We start from the raw sequence: 24,117 nt of genomic DNA on the forward strand, positions 1-24,117 counted from the left end.
CCACTCTCTCCCCTCAACACCTGTGGCGAGCCTTGCTGGGAGGTCACCATGACAACCCTGGCAGAGCCGCCGTCAGGGCAGAAAGAGAGAATGGCCGTCAGGACAGAAAGAGAGAATGGCTTTACGACCAAGGAAACATTCTTAACCAAGGAGGATGGCAAGAAAAAAGACAAGAGCTGTGTGTTTGGAGAGGACGACATTGGGGCGGTGTGTGTCTGTGGTTGTGTGTGGTTGTGTGTAGCGTGGGGGTTGGGGTACACAAACTAACACCTCCATGATGAGCTGTTGCATCGGACACTGGAGGATTGGGAGAGACTTGGGAAAACAGGAAAGGGAGCAGAGAAGAAGTGGAGATCTGGGAAAACTGTCCAGCTGGGAATACCGTGCACAACATATCCCAGAACACAATGCATGATGCAACCCTGTGTTATCAACCTTATACACCTGGTTCATATTAGTACCATCAACAACAAATACAAAGTACTATATCTTTAGCAATGCATTTTACACGGTATTTAACCTAGGCTATTTTGAAGGGGCACAAATGTGGCCAGTAACTGACAACTAAATATATCAAACACACCACCTATAGACACTGCTCTACAAAATTCTAGCAACCAATTTCTATAGCTTGAAAAAGATGAGTGTTGCACTTTCCCTTTTGACTATAAAACGTAAAAGACAGCACTTTCATATCGAAACGTTCCAAAAACAAACTACGATACATTTTTCAACATATTCAACAAAATCCAAAGAAAATGAAAAGGTTGTTACGAAAATGACATGACGTCAACAAGTAATGCATTTTCTTTCAACAAATGACAGTCTTTGACATAGTAGTATATACAAGAGAGGCTGAAGGACTTACCCAGTTGTTGCAGTGTAGTAGCCTTCACCTGTGCAGGAAGATTCTCTGTCTGTAGTAAACTCTCATACGCTTCTTTTGCTGCTCTGAATTTCTTCTGCAGAATGACAAGGGGGAAAGAGAGTGATAGAGAGGGGGGTGGGGGAAGAGAGAGAGCGATAGAAGGGTTGATTTAGCCAGAAAGAACGGTCAGTATGTTTTATGGTCTCACTGGTCGGACACAAAGAAGTCTGGACACCTCCTCAGACCAAACCAACAATGTGAGGCCTTTCAGACTGACCACACACACGGCAGGGGGAGGGTCAGTCTGGGACAGGACAGGCCAGACTTAACACGTCGGACAGGTTTTAAGTGGTGTGTGTGTGTATGCGTTAATCTTCCCACCTTCAGTGCAGTTTTTATCTGGGGAAACCTGAGAAGCCACACTGGACAGAGATGTGTTTATTTTTCTAATTGACCTCGAGTCTGATCAAGTTGTGTGTGTGTAGTCTGGAGGTCTCTGTTCTTATCTTCTTTTACTCCATCACTAGAGCGACCTGCCTTCATGTCTGCAGCCTCGAAAGCCCTCGACACACGTGCACGCCCATAAAGCAGTCTGGCCCTGGGCTCTTCCTGTCTGGCCACCATAAAACCCATGTCAGGGTAAACAAAGTCACTATAGGGCAATACACCCAGCACCAGGATCTAATCCACCAACCATTACCACCTCAACACGAGAGATACTGTGTACCCTTTAGGGATGAAACCGTTACCGGTTTCACGATAAACCACGGTAAAATTCCCGACGATTAGTATTACTGTTACAAATGATAAATATCATTAAAACCGTGTTTTATTACCACGGGTTTGAAAAGCTCACGGTAAATACTGTCCAGCATCAACCAAAGTTAGCAACAGTCTGACGCAGGCGCAGCATGCAACGTGGGTTTTGTTTTGTGTGAAAACATGGCGGAAGGCAGTGACAGCGCTCGGGAGATTTTTCAGCCTTCTAAGAGGCCCAAATCTGAACTGTGGTTGTATTTTGGGTTTTACCAGAGTGCTGAGGGAAACTTAATCGAAGATGGTCACCCTGTCTGCAGAACATGCAAAAAATATTATCGCTGAGAAAGGGGGCAACACTTCAAATCACTTGACTCATCTTCGTGACCACCACCCACTCACCACTTTATAGTGAATGCAAGGTAAGTTAACTTTTAGCTCAATGCATGATGTGGGAACTTCGAAATGGCGGAAAATGTCATGGTTTGTCTGTCTAACTTGCTAATAGCTTGTCAATAATGTAAACTGAAGCTTTCAGTGTTACCTACACTTGTAAAAACACTACACTGCTGCTGTATGGGTCGTGTGTCTGCAGACTCTATTCACCCATTGCACACGATAACAGGTTATGTAGTTTAGTCACCCAACCAACATATTCTGTTCCTTTAAAATCCGGCAGACGTCGACTTGGTTGCAAAAGTGTTCCAACAGGAGAAACACTATAGACTCCTATACATTTACATTTACATTTAAGTCATTTAGCAGACGCTCTTATCCAGAGCGACTTACAAAATGGTGCATTCACCTTATGATATCCAGTGGAACAACCACTTTACAATAGTGCATCTAAATATTTTAAGGGGGGGGGGGGGGGGTAGAAGGATTACTTTATCCTATCCTAGGTATTCCTTAAAGAGGTGGGGTTTCAGGTGTCTCCGGAAGGTGGTGATTGACTCCGCTGTCCTGGCGTCGTGAGGGAGCTTGTTCCACCATTGGGGTGCCAGAGCAGCAAACAGTTTTGACTGGGCTGAGCGGGAACTGTGCTTCCTCAGAGGTAGGGGGGCCAGCAGGCCAGTGGTGGATGAACGCAGTGCCCTTGTTTGGGTGTAGGGCCTGATCAGAGCCTGAAGGTATGGAGGTGCCGTTCCCTTCACAGCTCCGTAGGCAATCACCATGGTCTTGTAGCGGATGCGAGCTTCAACTGGAAGCCAGTGGAGAGAGCGGAGGAGCGGGGTGACGTGAGAGAACTTGGGAAGGTTGAACACCAGACGGGCTGCGGCGTTCTGGATGAGTTGTAGGGGTTTAATGGCACAGGCAGGGAGCCCAGCCAACAGCGAGTTGCAGTAATCCAGACGGGAGATGACAAGTGCCTGGATTAGGACCTGCGCCGCTTCCTGTGTGAGGCAGGGTCGTACTCTGCGAATGTTGTAGAGCATGAACCTACAGGATCGGGTCACCGCCTTGATGTTAGTGGAGAACCACAGGGTGTTGTCCAGGATCACGCCAAGGTTCTTAGCACTCTAGGAGGAGGACACAAGGGAGTTGTCAACCGTGATGGCGAGATCATGGAACGGGCAGTCCTTCCCCGGGAGGAAGAGCAGCTCCGTCTTGCCGAGGTTCAGCTTGAGCTGGTGATCCGTCATCCACACTGATATGTCTGACAGACATGCAGAGATGCGATTCGCCGCCTGCTTATCAGAAGGGGGAAAGGAGAAGATTAATTGTGTGTCGTCTGCATAGCAATGATAGGAGAGACCATGTGAGGATATGACAGAGCCAAGTGACTTGGTGTATAGCGAGAATAGGAGAGGGCCTAGAACAGAGCCCTGGGGGACACCAGTGGTGAGAGCGCATGGTGCGGAGACAGATTCTCGCCACGCCACCTGGTAGGAGCGACCTGTCAGGTAGGACGCAATCCAAGCGTGGGCCGCGCCGGAGATGCCCAACTCGGAGAGGGTGGAGAGGAGGATCTGATGGTTCACAGTATCAAAGGCAGCAGATAGGTCTAGAAGTATGAGAGCAGAGGAGAGAGAGTTAGCTTTAGCAGTGCGGAGAGCCTCCGTGACACAGAGAAGAGCAGTCTCAGTTGAATGCCCAGTCTTGAAACCTGACTGATTAGGATCAAGGTCATTCTGAGAGAGATAGCAGGAGAGCTGGCCAAGGACGGCACGTTCAAGAGTTTTGGAGAGAAAAGAAAGAAGGGATACTGGTCTGTAGTTGTTGACATCGGAGGGATCGAGTGTAAATCTATACGAGACTCCTGTATTTATGTCAATTGTTGGGCTCATTGCAAATACTATCACTGTCTTCCTAAAGACTCATTTGTATTTATGTAAATTGTGCATGGGGTCATTGCATATACTCAAACGCAACACAGAAGATTGAATGTGTGTGTAAGTGAATAATAAAACACCAATAATAATAATACATTTGCTATTCCCTTACTTACAGAGTGAGCGTGCAGCAGGCAAACCCAGTGATGCTACTGGTCCCTCATCTACAGTTGTAACAGACACTCAAGCAAGCGTTTAAAAAGGCAGGCTGCTTAGGCACCCACATCAAAAAATGCTCAAGACCTCAGTGCAGCCCTTTCATATTACATTGCAAAGGACATGATGCCATTTCAAATTGTTGAGAGCTGGCTTTCTGAGGCTGATGAAAGTGAGTGCTGCTAATATTCTTTGTTTTTTATTTGATTTGCTTACTTAAGGTTGTGTTCATTTAAACCTGCACTAGGGAAACGTTTACCTCTCATGGCCACATGGTGCCATCTTTAATGTTATTATTTTAATGTTTATGCACACAAAAAGTGCACGGTGCTGCAAATTTTATTTGTTTGTTGGTTTTCAATATAAAACTTGGCGAAATGATTTCAGTGTGTGTATCGGTACTTTTTGAACATTTCCAGCACATTTTAACAATACCGCGATAATACTGATAAAGGTGATAATTTTGGTTACTATAATCGTGATATGAAATTTTCATACCGTTTCATCTCTAGTACCCTTTCAATAGTTCTGATTGGAAAACATTTCTTAACCCAGAGGATCAATACCTCCAGCGACAATGGCACAGAAAGAGGCTTTGCCCATGATACAGTTGAAGTCGGAAGTTTACATACACTTAGGTTGGAATCATTAAAACTCGTTTTTCAACCACTCCACAAATTTCTTGTTAACAAACTATAGTTTTGGCAAGTCGGTTCGGACATCTACTTTGTGCATGACACAAGTCATTTTTCCAACAATTGTTTACAGATTATTTCACTTATAATTCACTGTATCACAATTCCAGTGGGTCAGAAGTTTACATACACCAAGATGACTGTGCCTTTAAACAGCTTGGAAAATTCCAGAAAATTATGTCATGGCTTTAGAAGCTTCTGACAGGCTAATTAACATAATTTCAGGCAATTGGAGGTGTACCTGTGGATGTATTTCAAGGCCTACCTACAAACTCCGTGCCTCTTTGCTTGAAGTCATGGGAAAATCAAAAGAAAACAGCCAAGACCCCAGAAAAGAAATTGGAGACCTCCACAAATTTGGTTCATCCTTAGGAGCAATTTCCAAACGCCTGAAGGTACCATGTTCATCTGTACAAAATATAGTATAAACACCATGGGACCACACAGCCATCATACCGCCAGGAAGGTGACGCGTTCTGTCTCCTAGAGATTAATTTACTTTGGTGCGAAAAGTGCAAATCAATCCCAGAAGATGCTGGAGGAAACAGGTACAAAAGTATCTATATCCACAGTAAAACAAGTCCTATATCGACATAACCTGAAAGGATGCTCAGCAAGGAAGAAGCCACTGCTCCAAAACCGCCATAAAAAGCCAGACTACGGTTTGCAACTGCACATGGGGACAAAGATCGTACTTTTTGGAGAAATATCCTCTGGTCTGGTGAAACAAAAATAGAACCGTTTGGCCATAATGACCATCGTTATGTTTGGAGGAAAAGGGGGAGGCTTGCAAGTCGAAAAACACCATCCCAACCGTGAAGTACGGGGGTGGCAGCATCATGTTGTGGGGGTGCTTTGCTGCAGGAGGGAGTGGTGCACTTCACAAAATAGATGGCATACTTCCAAAGTTGTGGCAGAATGGCTTAAGGACAACAAAGTCAAGGTATTGGATTGGCCATCACAAAATCCTGACCCAATCCAATAGAAGATTTGTGGACAGAACTGAAAAAGCATGTGCGAGCAAGGAGGCCTACAAACCTGACTCAGTTACACCAGCTCTGTCAGGAGGAATGGGCCAAAATTCACCCAACTTATTGTGGGAAGCTTGTGGAAGGCTACCCGAAACGTTTGACCCAAGTTAAACAATTTAAAGACAATGCTACCAAATACTAATTGAGTGTATGTAAACTTCGGACCCACTGGGAATGTGATGAAACAAATAAAAGCTGAAATAAATCATTCTCTCCACTATTATTCTGACATTTCACATTCTTAAAATAAAGTGGTGATCCGAACTGACCTAATACAGGGAATTTTTACTAGGATTAAATGTCAGGAATTGTGAAAAACTGATTTTAAATATATTATGTATGTATTACATATGATTAAAAAAAACAGGGATGGCTGTGTACATGCTACATCACCTCTGCTGTAATTTATATGATGCGGACACCAAGGAGATTACATTTTATATGAAGCTACATCAGATGCTGCTCATGTTTCATAATAATAACAAGGAAAAATGTAGCTAGACTGGAGCGTGGTCACAATGTCCACATCCATTTAGGCCAGGGATTATCGGTGTACAGCTGGAAACTTCAATGACCAACCAGGTCACACATAAAAACATCTGAAATATCACAACTGTCACCAAGCTTTGCAACTCTGGCCTAAACCCCTATTCAAATGTTAGATTGCTGATCATGCATCGGTAAAAAAACAAATTCAAACATTATGATTGCTGGTTCACTAAGGTTTTTAATCATACAGGGCTCTACATTTTCCTTGCATATGCGCCTAAATATTTAACTGTGCGACCTGGAACCTTTATTTAGGAGCAAGGTCCTTTTTGCAAAAACAATGCATGGCCATCATATTTCTTATTTTTATCATAGAAAGAATGTAACCATCTACATTTCCTAATGTTTTGCTTAAAGTTAATCTTGCATTTCACCCGAGAAAAGTAGGCTGGCTACACCTAGATAAGTACTGTAGAAAAGTAGCTACACTTCAGTCAGAGCACTGGCAGAAGCATTTTAGATCTGCGTTTACAAAACGTTATCTTATGCGTTATTTTCTTCCTGCGTAAAAAACACAGACTTCTGCGTTAACTAGCAGGTTAAACTTAGGGGTTGCATTATCAAAGTGGATGAATTAATAAGGTGACGCAGCATCATATTGTATTACCTTTCTGCCGTGTTTGAGAAGTCAACGCGCTTTGGATGAGTTCTCTGTACAGCTGCCACTGCTATCTTTTGATTTCCTTGAGTTTTGTCTCCTCTCTGTTGTTGGCCTGTCTGCTCCTTCCCCCCCATTCTCCTTCAGACTCCAAACAGACACAGCCTGTACACATGCTGCTCCAGAGCCAGTACTGTTCTTCATTCAGACAAGCATGCGTCAAAACTTTGTTCATTTGCACAATGTCTCTCAACAAAAATGACATTCAGTAGCTCCTACCTATATATGTGAGCTGAATTGCATGTCTTTGCAATTTTAAATTTACGTTTGCGCTCGTTAGCATATTTAGCTAGCAGCCTCCATGGAAATACGCTATTACTTTTGCTCATTTGGTTAGCATTCTGGTAATAGAAACCCAATTGGGATTTTTTTCTTCATTTTCTGGCGCCCCTTGAGTACTACACCTGTAATACCATAAATCCCGGGATGAGAGAAGGTATGACGATATGAAAATCTCGATACCACCCACATTTAGACTTGAGCTGCGATGTAGGCGCTATTTATAAACTTAGAAACATTACACATCAAATAGCCTAACAATGTGGAAAAAAAGGTTTCATTTAATTTAACTCCAGACTCCCCGGGTCTCCTGAAAACCTCTTTTTTTTGTGTGCAAATGTTTTCACCACAGCCTCTAGGTCCAGGTTGCAGACCCGACTGTTTATTATACTGAGTATTGCCAACCCAGACAGTCTTTCCTGAGACATCGTGCATTATACGTCCATTGCGCAGCACACATTTTAACCTTTGTCTTGAATGATGCATGCCAAGATACACCAGAGATAAGAGACTGTTGATATTGCAACCACACAACTCAAACGCCGGTTCACCAGTATGAACAAAAATCGCAAATCGCCTTTTGGTTCAAGCAATCAAGAACTGTCCGCTAAATATGATCATCTGTTTGCATCTGCATCTTATTGGTTGTCCAGTATCAAGACGACCTGTCCCCAGAGCTTCCTATACAGTTAATCTCTTTTCTTAATGTGTTGAGGCCAGCAATTAAGGAGAATGAGGCTCAATTACAGATGTTGCAGTACTGCTGTATTTGAAGCACTCCTCCCTTCTGCCCAGTTTCCTTGATGTTGCTATGGCAATCAAGCAGTTTTTTCCATCCCTGTAACTATCGCTTCTGTGGAGTGATCGTTTTCTAAACTAAAACTCATAAAGAACTACATAGAAAGCATTAGGCTCTAGGTCTGATATGAGCTTTTGAACACCTGAGTAAGCTCCACTCATTGCACTGGCGCCATCGTAACCTTGACCATAGCATTTGTTCGCCGATATCCACCTTATAATTTCTATCAGTTAAATTATTTATTTTTCAAGGCCTGGGGCAGTTTTTCAGTCACATTCCTGAAGCCCAAGAAACAAACACTTAGCTTTCTAGTACATATGGAATTTAAAAATGTTTATGAATAAATTACTTTTACAGGGTTACTGTCAAAATGATTTACTACCTCCAGAGCTCGTACCCCCCACCCCTTGAGGGGCTGTGAGGATGTCCGGTCCGCCAGTGAGCCGACCCCTTATTATAGAGCACACTATGCCTGATCACCTTAAGGCGTCAGCATGCTTCAGTTTGTCTGGCGCCTAGCCGAACATGTGTGCTCGCAAACTCCCTTAAAAGACCTTCACTTTTAAAACAAGAAAAAAAGCAGCAATAGTACCGTTTGTCCATTTTGAGACGCCGTAGCCCCAAAATAGTAATAATTCATCTAAGATAACTCATGAAATCTGTCATTAATTTGGGCTTTTTTGCCAAAGAGATCTTAGTCACAAAATGTTACATCTAACTAAGATGTTTGGTGCAGTATTAAAAAAGAAATTGCATGAAAACTAGTTGTCTCTCGTTGAATGACAACACAGACTTTATTGAAGAATCCCTACTGTTGACCAATCACCGACGAAGGGGCGTAGAATTCAGCTTGCCTCTAGAAAAATAACTGTATGCCCGAACAGCTGAAAAAACCCTCAAAGTTCAAAACGAACAAAAACGTCACAAAATGTCGTCATAAGATATGCACGAACTCTACCGAACTGTTTCGGCTGGGAAGCATGCGGACGCCTTTACTCACTGCTAGCCTGCACTGGGAGTCTTGGGCTGCAGTCATGCTGCACATAAGTTAACACACTTGAATAATGCGACAAAGCATGTACAAATGTCGAAACTGTTAGTTATTGTTTGCAACAAAAAATAAATCCATACAGGTTAGAACACTTTACAATAGAAGGTGATACCGGTAGCTTCCAGCATTGTAGGCTAACTTTCCTTTCTAGCTGAAAGCTGAAGCTAACATCAATTCACTACCCTAGTATTTTATTTGTTATAATATGCAAACCATAATGCAAAATATGCTGATTGCCACCGAAAACTATTCATTTGGTCTCTCTCTCACCTCTCCCAAAGATGATTTATTTCCTCAGCAAACTGACTGCCTCGTGAATAACATACGGCGCACATAAAAAAAGAAGGGGAAAAAAGCTACTTCTTTGCAAATGTTGTTGAACAGTACAAAATAAGTCCCAAATGGAAGGGAAACTGATTGTTTGTCTTATGTAGCCCCATGAAATCAGCTAAAACAAGCTCAATAACTAAATGCATGTACACACTACTATTGAATATGCATTCAACTGTAATGTGGATAAGGCTACATCTCGATTTACCCAGTCAATCAATAGAGATTTACTATTCAAAATTATGTTAATTTCTGTAATTAAATTGCATAATTGATTCATTAATGCATACATAGCAGCATCTGAAAAATGTTGGATGTAAAAAAAATAAGTCGTGACGACACTAACTACCTACAGTAATGGATGTTACCATTTCATCAGGGAACAAAGATGAAGTAAACAAATGTAAATCACTGAATTCACGTTATGTTTGCTATTTCATGTAGTCACAGAATAGAAGAGGCTAAACAAATGATTTTGAATTCAAATTTCACATTGTTTAAAGTTGAGATATCATTCACGCAAAGTAATGACACTGAGTGTGTAACTATGCTTCCCAGTTAATATGGTAAAGTTGGCCTCGTATTTCGCCCCAGTTTCATATACACTGCTCAAAAAAATAAAGAGAACACTTAAACAACTCAATGTAACTCCAAGTCAATCACACTTCTGTGAAATCAAACTGTCCACTTAGGAAGCAACACTGATTGACAATACATTTCACATGCTGTTGTGCAAATGGAATAGACAACAGGTGGAAATTATAGGCAATTAGCAAGACACCCCCAATAAAGGAGTGGTTCTGCAGGTGGTGACCACAGACCACTTCTCAGTTCCTATGCTTCCTGGCTGATGTTTTGGTCACTTTTGAATGCTGGCAGTGCTTTCACTCTAGTGGTAGCATGAGACGGAGTCTACAACCCACACAAGTGGCTCAGGTAGTGCAGCTCATCCAGGATGGCACATCAATGCGAGCTGTGGCAAGAAGGTTTGCTGTGTCTGTCAACGTAGTGTCCAGAGCATGGAGGCGCTACCAGGAGACAGGCCAGTACATCAGGAGACGTGGAGGCCGTAGGAGGGAAACAACCCAGCAGCAAGACTGCTACCTCTGCCTTTGTGCAAGGAGGAGCAGGAGGAGCACTGCCAGAGCCCTGCAAAATGACCTCCAGCAGGCCACAAATGTGCATGTGTCTGCTCAAACGGTCAGAAACAGACTCCATGAGGGTGGTATGAAGGCCCGACGTCCACAGGTGGGGGTTGTGCTTACAGCCCAACACCGTGCAGGACGTTTGGCATTTGCCAGAGAACACCAAGATTGGCAAATTCGCCACTGGCGCCCTGTGCTCTTCACAGATGAAAGCAGGTTCACACTGAGCACATGTGACAGACGTGACAGAGTCTGGAGACGCCGTGGAGAAAGTTCTGCTGCCTGCAACATCCTCCAGCATGACCGGTTTGGCGGTGGGTCAGTCATGGTGTGGGGTGGCATTTCTTTGGGGGGCCGCACAGCCCTCCATGTGCTCGCCAGAGGTAGCCTGACTGCCATTAGGTACCGAGATGAGATCCTCAGACCCCTTGTGAGACCATATGCTGGTGCGGTTGGGCCTGGGTTCCTCCTAATGCAAGACAATGCTAGACCTCATGTGCCTGGAGTGTGTCAGCAGTTCCTGCAAGAGGAAGGCATTGATGCTATGGACTGGCCCGCCCGTTCCCCAGACCTGAATCCAATTGAGCACATCTGGGACATCATGTATCGCTCCATCCACCAACGCCACGTTGCACCACAGACTGTCCAGGAGTTGGCTGATGCTTTAGTCCAGGTCTGGGAGGAGATCCCTCAGGAGACCATCTGCCAACTCATCAGGAGCATGCCCAGGCGTTGTAGGGAGGTCATACAGGCACGTGGAGGCCACACACACTACTGAGCCTCATTTTGACTTGTTTTAAGGACATTACATCAAAGTTGGATCAGCCTGTAGTGTGGTTTTCCACTTTCATTTTGAGTGTGACTCCAAATCCAGACCTCCATGGGTTGATAAATTGGATTTCCATTGATTATTTTTGTGTGATTTTGTTGTCAGCACATTCAACTACTTAAAGAAAAAAGTATTTAATAAGATTATTTCATTCATTCAGATCTAGGATGTGTTATTTTAGTGTTCCCTTTATTTTTTTTGAGCAGTGTATTTCATTCAGGTAAGTTAAGTAGACTGGTGTCATTGTTGACTGGCTCACAAGCAAAACTTGACGTTACACATCGTTCACTTTTGGGAAAACTGGTCCAGCCACGGTCGCTAGCTATCGTTAGTTCAAATAAAGCAATATGTACTAATGTGAAACTGCAATTGTAAACTATAAAGGATAAACCCACCATAGCATAATTCATGAATGAGGTCCCAGGCGGAGGCTTCTCGGTTGAACATGGACGGTGCGCATCAGACAGTCCTTGCACTTTGAAACCCATATGACATATAGCGCCTCCCAACGGGTGAAACTGCAAGAAGAGTGTGTCCCACTTCCGCACTACACCTTTAGCATTCAGATGTTTGTAAAATGGCTTTTGCAAAATCAAATCAGTCTTTATTAATTGAGGGACAAACAATGGCATTTGTTGGTTCATTGTTACGAAATGCTTTGTAGAAAATTGTGTTTTACCAGTGTGCTGTGTTGGCTACTGGAGTGGACAATTCAAATCTTGCTGATTGCACATCTAACTTCTAATTGGGGATTTCGAATGCCAGGACTGTACAAAATGTTTTTGGTAGTTCTGTTCTAAAAACAGCATTTGGTCATTTTTACATGAACAGGCATAATTAAAAATCTGTAATTTCATAACAAGGACATCAATATTGTTTGTAAGCCGCATTGGTTGGAATGAGAGAAGAGAACAGCTCTCCTCCGTAAAGTTACAAACGGTCAAAATCATTCACCTTTGAGACGGGGTTGAAATCCAAAGCTGTGTTACATGAATTGTATATGTATGTCATAGCTAATTTATACAGATAAATATACATATTACTAGATCAAAATATTTGTATCTGCAATATGACAAGTTAATCAGTTAATCAGTTAATCAGGATTTCACATAAAAAATGGGGGGACAAAAACATGATATACAGTGCATTCAGAAAGTATTCAAACCCTTTGACTTTTTCCACATTTTGTTACATTACAGCCTTACACTACCCCATAATGACAAAGCAACATAATTTAATTTTTTTTAATTTTATTTTTTTACATTTTTGCAAATAAGAAATACAATAAACTGAAGTAACACATTTACATAAGTATTCAGACCCTTCACTCAGTACTTTGTTGAAGCACCTTTGGCAGAGATTACAGCCTAGAGTCTTCTTGGGTATGACGCTACAAAGCTTGGCACACCTGTATTTGGGGAGTTTCTCCCATTCTTCCCTGCAGACCCTCTCAAGCTCGGTCAGGTTGGATGGGGAGCGTCGCTGAAAAAGCTATTTTCAGGTCTCTCCAGAGATGTTTGATCAGGTTCAAGTCCGGGCTCTGTGGCTGGGCCACTTGAGGACATTCAGAGACTTGTTCCGAAGCAACACCTGCATTGTCTTGGCTTGTGTGCTTAAGGTCATTGTCCTGTTGGAAGCTGAACCTTTCCCCGGTCCTGACTAGTCTCGGAGTCCCTGTCGCTGAAACATCCCCACAGCATGATGCTGCCACCACCATGCTTCACTGTAGGGATTGTTGCCAGGTTTTTCCATTTAAGAATGAAGGAGGCCACTGTGTTCTTGGGGACCTTCAATGCTGCAGACATTTTTTGGTACCCTTCCCCAGATCTGTGCCGACACAATACTGTCTCGGAGCTCTAAGGGCAATTCCTTCAACCTAATGGCTTGGTTTTTGCTCTGACATGCACTGTCAACTGTGGGACCATATATAGGCAGGTGTGTGCCTTTCCAAATCATGTCCAATCAATTGAATTTACCACAGGTGGACTCCAATCAAGTTGTAGAAACATCTCAAGGATGATCAATGGAAACAGGATGCGCCTGAGCTCAATTTCAAGTCTCATAGCAAAGGGTCTGAATACTTATTTAAATAAAAAGGTATATTTTTTATTTTTAATACATTTGCAAAAATAATTCTAAAAACCTGTTTCGCTTAGTCAATATGGAGTTTTATTTGAATGTTATTTTTTAACCACTAAATCTCTTATCGTTTCTGCCTATAGTAGTAGCAGAAAGTATGTATAGTATTATTGATAATAATTATTACGTCATTATCATCTGAAAGAGGCTCTGGTATTAGCCTGTCTGAGGGGCTACACGTGTGAGACAGGGCGGGAAACCGGAGATACTAAGTCCGGTGTCTTTAATACAATGGTGGCGAACAAACAAAGAGAGCGGGGTATGAGCATATATCACATGTGCCGACCATGGCTAAGGGAAATGCTGGCATCCAATTACTTTGTTACATTTTTAAAAATAATTTCATTTATTCTTCCCTGGAAAACCTAGGCGGTGCCTACAAATATATCATCATGTCAACGTATTATCAGCACTGGACATGTAGTCTACAGATGGATGCCTCGTCGCCAAGCGAGAAAGATATTTCGCAATCATCCATTATTATGTATTATGGCATGGATAGGTTTTAGCATGATCGAGGTGTAGGAGAGTGAGAATAGGGTGGATCAAGTCATGTAAGCAACAAAGTCAGGTAGTTTGTGCAGATGATCAGATTGAATGGTGTGTGTGTGTGTGTGTGTGTGTGTGTGTGTGTGTGTGTGTGTGTGTGTGTGTGTGTGTTCAATCAGCTATATTGTGTGCAGAGACCGTGGCAAGAGTGAAGCAAGGTTGTAGATAATGGGTTATTATAAACTATGGCGCTAGACAGGATTATCTAGGTTAATGCTTTGGCATCATCTACAGGGTGAATGTTACATGGGTGGACCGATATCTATCTCCTTCCAAAATGTGGTTACATGTGTAAACTTCAAATATTACTGACTACAAACCCCCCTAACACGGTCTCAACCAAATCTGGCAACCCCGTTTAGCTTTTGCACTACGGCTCGGCTAGGCAGTAAACTAGATGATACAATTTTATTTGCTTTGTGTTTTGTCAAGTCATGTGCTCCGGTTCTTGTAAACACTATCAAGCACATTGAAGATTTGTAATATGCTGAAAAGTGGCCAAACTAAGTTGATCTTATTTGGGCAATAGGCACAGCCATATTTGTTTGTGTGTGTCTTATAGTGAATGTCATTCTGGGATTATGGAGTTTGCGCTTGTCAAACACAAATAAACATGGCTGCCATCATAAAGAATTTAGCCGTTGTTAGCTGAGCAGACACGTACCGTTTAAAAAAAAAACAATATTACAGCGCAACCTGTTAACCTCTCTTGGGTGGGGGGCAGTATTTTCACGGCCAGATGAAAAACGTTCCCAAATTAAACTTTTTTTTTTATTAATTCCCTTTCCAAACTACAGTGATTTAGGGGTCATTTTGCACTTCCTAAGGCTTCCACTAGATGTCAACAGTCTTTAGAAAGTTGTTTGAGGCTTCTATGGTGAATTTTGAGGGAATAACAGCCGGTTCAAGCAGTGGACTGTCTGAGGTCATGAAGTTAATTCATGCGCGTTTCACGCATGGCTAGCATTTTTTATTTTTCTTCTGTAATGAATACGCTATTGTCCAGTTGGAATATTATCAATTATTTATGTTAAAAACACCCTAAGGATTGATTGTAAACATCGTTTGACATGTTTCTACAAACGGTAATGGAACTTTTGAGCTTTTCGTCTATTGATTTGCGCTCCCGCATTGTGCCTTTGGAATAGTGTTCTGGATGCGCCAACAAAACGGTATTTGAACATAAATGATGGACTTTATCGAACAAATTAACATTTCTTGTGGAAGTGCGAGTCCTGCGAGTGCATTCCGCCTAGGATCAGCAAAGGTAAGGAAAGATTTATAACACTAATTTAGAGTTTTGTTGATGCCATGACTTGGCAGGTAGCTGTATAGCTTGCATTGGCTGAACTCTGTACTCAGAATAATGAACAATGTGCTTTCTCTGTAAAGTTATTTTGAAATCTGACACAGTGGTTGCATTAAGAAGTACTGTATCTATAATTCTTTAAATAATTGTTATATATTTTGTCAACGTTTATGATGAGTATTTCTGTAAATGAATGTGCACATTCACCTGAAGTTTTGGGAGGCAAATATTTTCTGAACATCACGCGCCAATGTAAAATGCTGTTTTTGGATATAAATATGAACTTGATCGAACAAAACATACATGTATTGTGTAACATGATGTCCTATGAGTGTCATCTGATGAAGATCGTCAAAGGTTAGTGCTTAATTTTAGCTGTATTTCTTGTTTCTGTGACGCCTCTCCTTGCTAGGAAAATGGCTGTGTGGCTTTTCTTGTTTAGGTGGTGTCCTAACATAATCTAATGTTTTGCTTTCGCTGTAAAGCCTTTTTGAAATCGGACAATGTGGTTGCATTAAGGAGAAGTGCATCTTTAAAATGGTGTAAAATAGTCGTATGTTTGAGAAATTTGAATTATGAGATTTTGGTTGTTTTGAATTTGCCGCCATGCTATTTCACTGGCTGTTGGGAGTGTGTCCCGCAGGTGGGACGGTCACGTCCCACATACCCAAGAGAGGTTATTAAAACTGGTTTATGGAATGAGTTTGGCTGTGGATGTGTCCCGTGTGACGCTTTGATGATGAAGTTCGCATTTATCTTTTAGAATAAAAGGTGAAATTGAGGAATAAACTTGTGAAGACATTTAATTTCTATAAGTACAAAACATTGTTTAGAGGCTTTTCAGACAACAATGCTGTTTAGAAGTGTTTGTTGCGTCACACGTTCTGTTGCTACTGTTCCAATCACATAGATGGTACGCTGCAGGGACCACTCAACTACGATCACAAATGTGACCGTACGCGTAAAAGGGTTAATGGACAATTACTGTGAGACAGGCAGTTATTCGCATGACAGTTACCGGCTGACAAGATTTCATGACCGCCACAGCCCTACCCATGGACAATCACCACAGCTCCAGGCACAGCAGAGAGGAGCTGATTGGAAGAGGAATGAGTGGGGGGGGGGGTCACTTCAGGATTAAAGCAAGGTATGCTGATCCTAGATCTGTCCCTAGTACAAACACAGGCACCTTCTTACACCTTTCTCCAGAGCTCTGATTCTGAACACACAGGGGTGTGAATGGTATGGCACATCAGTCAAGAGGCTGAGGAGAATTAAGAAAATATGAGAGAAAATCTCCACACAGAGTTCTCTCTGGGGCCTAATGCTGTCTCTAGTGTGATTGTTATTTACAACTTCATCGTCACCAGCAGACAAGGCACAAGTGTGTGTGTGTGTGTATATATATATAAATATATATTTTTTTTTTGGTGGGCAGGACAGGCATGACAAATTACTTCTCACTTATCTCTGCCACACTGAAAGATGCATGCAAAAGACAAATAAACAAACTAGTTTGGTTTCCCTCCACAGTTAGCTCAGTGTGCCCTGGGAAAATCCACAGTAGAGTTCCACAACATGTTTAAAAGCAGAATCTGCATGTTTTTGTTTCAGTTCGCATTAGAGGTCGACCGATTAATCGGAATGGCCGATTAAATTGGGGGCGATTTCACGTTTTCATAACAATCGGAAATCGGTATTTTTGGCCACCGATTTGTCGATTTTTAAATGTTTTTTTTATATAAATATTTTTTAACTAGGCAAGTCAGTTAAGAACACATTCTTATTTTCAATGACGGCCTAGGAACGGTGGTTTAACTGCCTTGTTCAGGGGCAGAACGACAGATTTTTACCCTGTCAGCTTGGGGATGCAACCTTACGGTTAACTAGTCCAACGCTCTAACCACCTGCTTTACATTGCACACCACGAGGAGCCTGCCTGTTACGCGAATGCAGTAAGAAGCCAAGGTAAGTTGCTAGCTAGCATTAAACTTATCTTATAAAAACAATCAATCAATCATAATCACTACTTAACTACACATGGTTGATGATATTACTAGTTTATCTAGCCTGTCCTGCGTTGCATATAATCGATTCGCAAAAAAGGTCTGTCGTTGCTCCAACTTGTACCTAACCATAAACATCAATGTCTTTCTTAAAATCAACACACAAGTATATAATTTTAAACCTGCATCTTTAGTTAATATTGCCTACTAACATGAATATCTTTTAACTAGGGAAAATGTGTCACCTCTGCAACAGAGTCAGGGTATATGCGGCAGTTTGGGCCGCCTGGCTCGTTGCGAACTGTGAAGACTATTTCTTCCTAACAAAGACAGCCGACTTCACCAAACGGGGGATGATTTAACAAAAGCGCATTTGCGGAAAAAAAGCACAATCGTTGCACGACTGTACCTAACCATAAACATTAATGCCTTTCTTAAAATCAATACACAGAAGCATATATTTTTAAACCTGCATATTTAGCTAAAAGATATCCAGGTTAGCAGGCAATATTAACCAGGTGAAATTGTCACTTCTCTTCCGTTCATTGCACGCAGAGTCAGGGTATATGCAACAGTTTGGGCCGCCTGGCTTGTTGCGAACTAATTTGCCAGAATTTGACGTAATTATGACATAACATTGAAGGTTGTACAATGTAACAGGAACATTTAGACTTATGGATGCCACCCGCTAGATAAAATACGGAACGGTTCCGTATTTCACTGAAAGAATAAACGTGATAGTTTCCGGATTCGACCATATTAACTTCTTTGGGATAGGTGGCAGTATTTTCACGGCCGGATAAAAAAAACGTACCCGATTTAATATGGTTACTACTCCTGCCCAGAAACTAGAATATGCATATAATTAGTAGATTTGGATAGAAAACACTCTAAAGTTTCTAAAACTGTTTGAATGGTGTCTGTGAGTATAACAGAACTCATATGGCAGGCCAAAACCTGAGAAGATTCCATACAGGAAGTGCCCTGTCTGACAATTTGTTGTCCTTCTGCTGCATCTCTATCGAAAATACAGCATCTGTGCTGTAACGTGACATTTTCTAAGGCTTCCATTGGCTCTCTAAAGCCGCCAGAAAGTGGAATGGGGTGTCTGCTGTCTCTGGGCAAAGTACAGCAGCAGAATTTGTAATTGGTCAGCCTGGGGACAGTGAGACTGAGATGCGCGTTCACGAGACTACTCCATTTTTTTCTTTCAGCCTTTGAATGAATACAGGAATATTATCGCTATTTTACGAGAAAAATAGCATAAAAATTGATTTTAAACAGCGTTTGACATGCTTCGAAGTACGGTAATGGAATATTTTGAAAATTTTTTGTCACGAAATGCGCTCGCGCATCACCCTTCGGAGAGTGACCTGAACGCACAAACAAAACGGAGCTATTTGAATATAACTATGGATTATTTGGAACCAAAACAACATTTGTTGTTGAAGTAGAAGTCCTGGGAGTGCATTCTGACGAAGAACAGCAAAGGTAATCCAATTTTTCTAATAGTAATTTTGAGTTTAGTGAGCCTCAAACTTGGTGGGTGTCAAAATAGCTAGCCGTGATGGCCGAGCTATGTACTCAGAATATTGCAAAATGTGCTTTCGCCGAAAAGCTATTTTAAAAGCAGACACCGCGATTGCATAAAGGACTTCTGTATCTATAATTCTTAAAATAATTGTTATGTATTTTGTGAACGTTTATCATGAGTAATTTTGTAAATTCACCAGAAGTTTTCGGTGGGTATGCTAGTTCTGAACATCACATGCTAATGTAAAAAGCTGGTTTTTGATATAAATATGAACTTGATTGAACAAAACATGCATGTACTGTATAACATAATGTCCTAGGAGTGTCATCTGATGAAGATCAAAGGTTAGTGCTGCATTTAGCTGTGGTTTGGTTTATGTGACATATATGCTTGCTTGGAAAATGGTTGTGTGATTATTTGTGTCTATGTACTCTCCTAACATAATCTAATGTTTTGCTTTCGCTGTAAAGGCTTTTTGAAATCGGACAATGTGGTTAGATTAACGAGAGTCTTATCTTTAAAATGGTGTAAAATAGTTGATTGTTTGAGAAAATTGAATTGTGGTATTTTAGTTGGTTTTGTATTTCGCGGCGTGCGATGCCATTGGCTGTTGGCTAGGGGTTCCGCAGACGGAACGTCTGTCCTCAACAGGTTAATGACCTAAGGATCGTGTTTCTGTGTGTTATTATGTTATAATTAAGTCTATGATTTGATAGAGCAGTCTGACTGAGCGGTGGTAGGCAGCAGCAGGCTCGTAAGCATTCATTCAAAATAGCAATTTTGTGCGTTTTACCAGAAGCTCTTCGCAATGCATTGCGCTGTTTATGACTTCAAGCCTATCAACTCCCAAGATTAGGCTGGTGTAACCGATATGAAATGGCTAGCTAGTTAGCCGGGTGTGCGCTAATAGCGTTTCAAACGTCACTCGCTCTGAGACTTGGAGAAGTTGTTTCCTCTTCCTCTACATGGGTAAAGCTGCTTCGAGGGTAGCTATTGTCGATGTGTTCCTGGTTCAAGCCCAGGTAGGAGCGAGGAGAGGGACGGAAGCTATACTGTTACACTGGCAATACTAAAGTGCCTATAAGAACATCCAATAGTCAAAGGTATATGAAATACAAATCGTATAGAGAGAAATAGTCCTATAATTCCTATAATAACTACAACCTAAAACTTCTTACCTGGGAATATTGAAGACTCATGTTAAAAGGAACCACCAGCTTTCATATGTTCTCATGTTCTGAGCAAGGAACTTAAACGTTAGCTTTTTTACATGGCACATAATGCACTTTTACTTTCTTCTCCAACACTTTGTTTTTGCATTAATTAAACCAAATTGAACATGTTTCATTATTTATTTGAGGCAAAATTGATTTAATTGATGTATTAAGTTAAAATAAGTGTTCATTTAGTATTGTTGTAATTGTCATTATTACAAATATATTTTTAAAAAAGAAAAAAATGATTTTAAATATTTGTATTTATTTATTATTATTATTATTTTTTTTTTAATTAATTTTTTTTTAAATCGGCATTGGCCTTTTTGACCATCCAATAAACGGTATTGAAAAATCATAATCGGCCGACCTCTAGTTCGCATAGGCCTACTTCTTCCCGCCATCACAGAAGACTAATAAATAACAGATATAAATATATGGGATGCACGATATATCGGCAAGCATATCGGAATCGGATAATATTAGCTAAAAAAAAAGCCAGCCTCGGCCCAATGTCTAGATTTACACCGATGTGCAAAACCGATGTCAAAGCTGACATGCAAACCTATATAACGTACAGTTGAAGTTGGAAGTTTACATACACCTTAGCCAAATACATTTTAACTCAGTTTTTCACAATTCCTGACATTTAACCCAAGTAAAAATTCCCTGTCTTAGGTCAGTTAGGATCACCACTTTATTTGAAGAATGTGAAATGTCAAAATAATAGTAGAGAGAATGATTTATTTCAGCTTTTATTTCTTTCATCACATTCCCAGTGGGTCAGAAGTTTACATACACTCAATTAGTATTTGGTAGCATTGCCACATTGTTTAACTGGGTTCAAATGTTTCGAGTAGCCTTCCACAAGCTTCCCACAATAAGTTGGGTGAATTTTGGCCCATTCCTCCTGACAGAGTTGGTGTAACTCAGTCAGGTTTGTCGGCCTCCTTGCTCGCACATGCTGTTTCAGTTCTGCCTACACATTTTCTATGAGATTGAGGTCAGGTCTTTGTGATGGCCACTCCAATATGTTGACTTTGTTGTCCTTAAGCCATTTTGCCACAACTTTGGAAGCATGCTTGTCCATTTGGAAGACCCACTTGCGACCAAGCTTTAACTTCCTGACTGATGGCTTGAGATGTTGCTTCAATATATTCACATAATGTTCCACCCACATGATGCCATCTATTTTGTGAAGTGCACCAGTCTTCAATGACTCCAACCTAAGTGTATGTAAACTTCCGACTTCAACTGTAGGTAGATGATGTAATGACACCACGAAAAATACAGCGCTACACAGAACAAAAGCAGAAAAATACTAAGCGCACACTTCCAACAACTAAACAAGTTCAAGTTGAGCAGTCATTTGAAAGAGTAAAAATATTTCAGCGAGACAACTCAAAGGAGTTCCAAATCTCTCTAACGGTCACCCCTGCGTGAGTTTCTTTATGCACGTGATGTTAGAATGTTCTCTCCATTCCAGAATGTGATTGTTACGCAACAGTACATTTAATCCGCGCTGCCCTCAAACCAAAGCACGCAGCCTGTTTTTATTTATAGTCTGTTTTCAACTTGTCAATTTCAAATGATTTTGAACGCGTTTTTATTTTCTAAGAACAGTTTGAATTGAGGTGTGTTCCGCCTCCTCATTCATTCACATAAAAGTAGTCCTTTTTAAATTTACGGACAATACATTTTTTTGACCCGGACAAAATTCCCCAAGCACTTTCCAATTGTTTGTGCAGTTCAAGTCTGCAGGCATTTGCGCATCTCTCGTCAGAACAGGATCTGCACAAGTGTTCACATTTTCCGTCTGTTGGACGCATCAAAGTGATTGTGGTTTTCATTACCAATAATAACTTTGGAAATGTGTGGTTCTATCAAAGTAAGTGCCTTATTACGTTATAATAGTTTCTGTATGTTGTGTTATGCCGTTTCTACTGCAGCTCACTGTCTGTATGGAGCATAATATATGTGTATATTCCTTATAACCGCAGACACGCGAGGTAACGTTACCCATTTCATAACCTTTATGGTGTTATATTCAATCGTGCTTATGTAGCTACATTATTCTATTAGGTCCGCAAAACAATGCTATTTGGTCAGAGAAGTATTAGCTTGTGTTGTACTTTGAAGCTACCCTTATGACTACCAAGTGGCGCAGCGGTCTAAGGCACAGCATCTCAGCGCTAGAAGCGACACTACAGACACCCTGGTCCAAATCCAGGCTGCGTTTCTATCAAAGTGCCTTATTACGTTAATAGTTTCTGTATGTGATTTGTATGTGAACTGTACGTCCAATTACAAAAAATACATTGTTCAGTAATCATCTCACCTGTTAGTTGGCGGTGAGCTATGTGGCCATTGAGGGCAGCGTCGATCAGATGGAAAAATATCTTATACCACTTGGTCGTTTTCCGAGTGCATTCCACAAAGCTGTTTATCATGTCCGCCTTATCCACTGCCCCCATTTTGAGGTTATAGTCAAGCACACAGTCTGGTTTGATTTTTCTCTCTCCCATCAGGTGGTCCACCTTCCCTGTGGCCGACATGACTGCTGTATAGACAGTGGAGGAAACATGGACGTCTCGTTTGTCATGCCACTTTACTGCCAGCTGTTGACCGTTCTCCTTGAACTCCACCTTCCCTATCTGCATCTTCCTGCATCCGAATACCGGCATCCCCTCCTGTTCGACCTGACTGTGCCACAGGCCCCTGTGCTGTTGGAAAGCAGATGCTGGAAGAGTGTGGGGCTGCTGTACCAATTGTCCACATACAAAGTGTGTCCCTTGCTGAGATGAGGAGCCAGCATGGTCATCCCCATGGACCCGGACACCCCAAGCCCCTCATAATGTTGGATGTCAGTGGTGGACCCTGTGTAAACTATAATGTCCTGGACAAATCCTGTCTTCACGTCGCACATGACAAAAGAACTTGACCCCAAACCTGTGCCTTTTGGAGGGAATATATTGACGGAACGCCAGCCTACCATCAGGCACAAAGACTCGACCAAATGCTGATGTCAGGCTGGTAAGAACATTTATTTTGTATAACAGGGTCATTTAGGATGGCAGTAGCATTGTTGACGAAATACAGGCTTCGCAGCAGAACTAGGAAGCGGTCTTGGGAAAAGAGGGTGGCAAAGAAGGGAGTTACAAACATAGGATCTGTGCTCCAGTATTCTCTTAGGGAGTTCTTCTTTACTATCCCCATGAGAAGGACTGTCACCAGGAAGGTATACATTTCACTAATTGTGGTTGTCACCCATTTAGCGAGTTTCCCCCTCACTCCTGGCTCTCTCTTCTCCTGTAGCTCCGAGGCATAGCGATTGTTCTCCTCTACTATGTCTCCCACCAGCTCCTCTGTCAGAAACAACTTGAAGCACTCTGCCTCAGATGGAAATGGCAAGGGGCGTTGCACTCCAGACTGGGACCTCAAAGCAAACAGCAGGGCCAGGAGGGGTGAAATGACTGGCAGCCTTCCAGCTACCACAGAACTCCTGTACTTCATCCACTGTCGGTCTACCTCCATCACCACCAGCATCTTCAAAGGGAACTGGGACTTCATCAGCGGACAAGGAGTCCTCAGATTCAGGGTTCTCAATGGCTACAAGGTTGGGGGGCAGCTCCTCACTGTCAGAATCTGATTCCTGACTTTCATACTCAGACTCATTGTCATAAAAGAAAATCTCCAGAATTTCCGCATTTGTAAGTTCTCCTTTGAAAAGACATTGCAAATGCTACATCTTCTCACTAGCTATATACATAAACATAAATAAACAACAACACTGAATGGCTCAGAGTGGAAGTGAGAGGTTACGTAATTGACTGCCGGCACGCGCCACTTGTATCAATAAATCACTATTACAAAATGTTTTGTGTGGT

The 24,117-nt window shown here is 41.8% G+C and overlaps 1 protein-coding gene across 6 annotated transcripts in view; it reads right to left on the reverse strand.

The window, feature by feature from the left end:
- Positions 1–24,117, reverse strand: part of kdm6a (lysine (K)-specific demethylase 6A) — a 103,263-nt gene that overhangs the window by 32,318 nt on the left and 46,828 nt on the right. For all 6 annotated transcript variants that reach the window (XM_014164464.3, XM_014164463.3, XM_082967040.1 and 3 more), the window contains one exon: positions 869–962. In XM_014164464.3, coding sequence (XP_014019939.2) covers positions 869–962 — 94 coding nt within the window. The remainder of the gene's footprint in view (positions 1–868; positions 963–24,117) is intronic.

Source organism: Salmo salar, chromosome 21, assembly GCF_965601325.2.
Source record: "Salmo salar chromosome 21, fSalSal1, whole genome shotgun sequence".
Lineage (NCBI taxonomy): Eukaryota > Metazoa > Chordata > Actinopteri > Salmoniformes > Salmonidae > Salmo > Salmo salar.